Source organism: Nuphar pumila, chromosome 15 (genome assembly GCF_984573655.1).
Source record: "Nuphar pumila chromosome 15, dmNupPumi1.hap1.1, whole genome shotgun sequence".
Lineage (NCBI taxonomy): Eukaryota > Viridiplantae > Streptophyta > Magnoliopsida > Nymphaeales > Nymphaeaceae > Nuphar > Nuphar pumila.
Window position 1 is genome coordinate 28,928,552 of NC_143263.1, and position 3,515 is coordinate 28,932,066.

Consider the following 3,515-nt stretch of genomic DNA (forward strand, 5'->3'; position numbering starts at 1 on the left):
GCGGTAGAAAGAGATTTTCCGTCCCCCTGAAAGCCCCTTCCTTGGATGGAAAATGCTTTCCCAGATGGGGAGGTGTGACACAGGTTCCCGTTGAAACCCTTTATTTGGGTGGAAAATATGTGTTGCCTTTCACATGAAAGTGAAAGTGAGGTGTGAAACAAACGACCCCTTAGAAGACCCCTTGCCCTTGCAATTAGTTACGGGGGGGGGGGCTTGGAGTTAAAATTAGTTCAATTAGTAGGGACTGCTAACCAGCATAATCAAACTGGTAAACCACAACCGAACATTTTTTTTGTTGGCAAGGAACCTTCCTAGAGATGTGGGTCACTTGATGGGTCCACTTCCCTACCAAGTAAACCCTAGCTAGTTCACCGCCTCCAAAGCCTTGAGGGTATATCTTACCGGGCTCGATGGGATGTCCTCCCTCAATTGTGTTCTTTCATGCACCCCCTGCTAGCCAGGTGTGCTCAATCCGCAGGGGCAAACACAACTGTACATGAACAGCTATATATAACTATTGAAAATTGAGAGAGAGAGAGAGAGGCAACTAAGATTATGCAAATGTTTCCTAATTGTATTGCCAATCATTTACATGGAAGTTAGGGTTATCAACAATGGAGTAAGTAAACTAAAACAAACCGAAACAACAAATTGCAAGTGGTACTATTCCTTTTGCTAATAGTGTTTCTTCATAATATGTGAGCAACACTTGGATATAACCCTTGTTGTGAACTGCCTTGGTTGACCAACATATTGTTATAGGAAAAGTTGTAGTTGGGAGTGTATGCAGTGGCCGCATCACCAACTTGAAAGACTTTCTTCTCTTCAACAACATAGCTGTTTGATAATTCACATGCAGAACCACTAGCAAAATCCATGAGACAGAAAGGATCCTCACCCCTACTCAGCAACCATGAAATGTAGCTATTGTCAATTGAATTATGAGATTGAGATGGAAAACTGGCTTCGTTATCAGGCAATGTCTGTGGTGCTGGTTCTGTGAACCCAGATGATGCAAAAAGAGAGAGAGAGTTCAAGTTTGGTTTTTGGGGCTCTAGAGTGTACTGAAAGCCAACTTCCATTGGAGGCATCACCATGCCTTCATCTTGGGATTTGATGCAGCTGAGTTTGGAGAAGTTATAGGCAGGGCCCACACTTTTTGATGCAATGGTTAAATGGGTAGGAGTGGAAGTGGATGGTGATGAAGAGGAAGGTGAAGATGATGATGAGATTGAAACTGAATTCATGTGAATATGGGCATCACTGTCAAGATTGGCTTTTGCTGCAAGCATTTTCTTCTTCAACTTGGTGTTCCAGTAATTCTTCACATCATTGTCGGTTCTTCCTGGTAACCGTGATGCTATGACAGACCACCTAACCAAATTCAACAATAAAAAAAGAGTTCAGCACATACATGTAAGACTTAAACAAATGCTTCACAGAGAATAAGATGCAATCAAGTCATTGTCTTTCATTTTTCTATTGGGAATTTATTGTTTTAAGTTTTATGCTAATCATTAATTGTGTATCATATAAATACATAGAAGATAAATGATAGGCCATCTTAGGTACAGTTGTATACATCAATGGCTAGTTCAAAGACTAATATGCCCTTTGGGTCCATAACTGGTTGCGATATTGCACTTTGAAAGAAGGAAGAATAAAATTACAGCTTAACACAATTAATTACTAATAAAGCTTCGAAGGACTAGTCTAGCGTTGCAATAACTAGAATTAGTTGCTGCTGAAATGAAAAATAATTGATCCTTAATTACCTGCTGCCCATGCTCTCATAGAGAGAGAAAATGACGGTATCCTCTTCCTCAGTAAAACCACCGTGCCTAATATCAGGTCTAAGGTAGTTAAGCCAACGCAAACGGCAGCTCTTTCCACAACGCTTGAGCCCTAAACAAATTGGCAACCAATAATCATGAGAAACATTATCAAAGACAGAAGAAAGTTTGAATAGGGATTTGGTCACTGGTCAGGAAAGGCGGCCCGGTATGTGAGAGTGGGCAATAAAAATGAGGGGGCCGGGAAAAGGGATCGACAACCTTTTGGAAAATTATATAAGAAAAATAGGAAGTATGCCGGCCTTGTGAGGCAAAAAGTTAAGAAAAAAAATGGGGAAAAGGAAAAATGAAATGGTAGCACTAACATGGGTTGAAAGGTAAAAGGAAAAAAAATGGCAAATGGAAAAAATGGGTGTTAGAGGATCTTGTAAGAAAACCTGAAAAAGACATGTTTGAATGATGAAAATAAGTAACAACGGAGAGATCAAATAGAAGGGATTGAACAAATAAGCAACACAGACAATTAATTGTATTGAAAAAGGAAGGCGAAACAGGCAAATCTTTTAGAGGTCAATCATTTGAAAATACCGAAGGGAAAGAAATGAAAATATCGAAGAGTTTACGAAAATAATCGCCAACAAGTTATTGCAGAACACAGAAAGCCCAAAAAAGGAGTGAGAACTTGAGAAAAGGAAGCAATTCGACGTGTAAACTGAGCAAATTAAGGGAAAAGGGCCTGTTTTGTGAAAAGGACTGAAGTTGGACAAATGAGCAAAAATGACCAAAAAAGGAGTAAGTACTCAAAATGGTAACAGTGATAAAGAAAACAAAGATGAAGCAATGGAAATAAGAAAATAGGAGCAGACAAATGGAGTTTATAAGTGGGTAGCAGACAATTATGTAGAGAGAGAGAGGTGGTGGTGAAGAATTGTGCTAAAAAACCGCTCGGAAGAAACTTTTACCAGCTTGCTTTTTAGCTAGAGCGAGAGAGAGAGAAGTGGTGATGGTGGTTAAGAATTGTGCTACAAAACCCATTAAGAAGAATAAGAATAAGAAGGTGTGTTACCTGCTTTCTGAGGCAATGCAATCCAATTGCCTCCGGTGCCAAACCTCTCAACGTAGTTCTTGAGGGTGGCGTCCTCCTCAGGCGACCATGGCCCTCTCTTAACGTTGGCCTTGTCACAGCACGGAGACCTTCCCATCTGCCTGACCTAGCTTGCCTACTCAAGGAGAGAGAAAATGCTAGAGAGAGAGAGATTTCTAAGAAGCAAATCCTGCAAACATCCTGCCCCTCTTTAAAGGAGCTTGAAAGAGATTGAAGGCTGAAGAGCCAGTGTAAAATTATGATTCTACCCTCCAACGACAATGTCAAGGACAGCTACAGACCTCTTGTCGGCTTCTGGAACCAGTTGAAAGTGGTCAAAATCAAGGCCGTCGGCGTCATTTGCATGGAGTTTCATGCAGTTGTTTTATTTTTTCAAATACTCTATATCCCGGTTTCTTCCTGAATAAGACTGAGAGAGAGAGAGAGAGGGTCAACGTTGTGCAATTGGGGTTCAGGCCGTAGCTGGTCCGATGCAGGTGGGCCCCGGACTTGATCAGAAAAAGTGTTGCTGTAGCCGAGACCGGTCCCAACCGTTTTGCGTAGGTCCAATCTGGTTCAGTATGACTAAGCATTCTGAGATATTTAGCTCCCAGAGAAGGTCTGCCTCACGCGGTCCA

The 3,515-nt window shown here is 41.4% G+C and overlaps 1 protein-coding gene across 1 annotated transcript; it reads right to left on the reverse strand.

Annotated features, from left to right (window-relative positions):
- Positions 1 to 553: 553 nt before the first annotated feature.
- Positions 554 to 3,051, reverse strand: LOC149814959 (uncharacterized). The gene is made up of 3 exons (XM_089989814.1): positions 2,860 to 3,051; positions 1,776 to 1,905; positions 554 to 1,374 (listed from the first exon to the last, which is right to left on the reverse strand). Exons 1-3 carry the CDS (start codon positions 2,993 to 2,995, stop codon positions 690 to 692), a joined length of 951 nt encoding a protein of 316 aa, XP_089845940.1. The 5' UTR covers positions 2,996 to 3,051; the 3' UTR covers positions 554 to 689.
- Between the last annotated feature and the right edge of the window lie 464 nt (positions 3,052 to 3,515).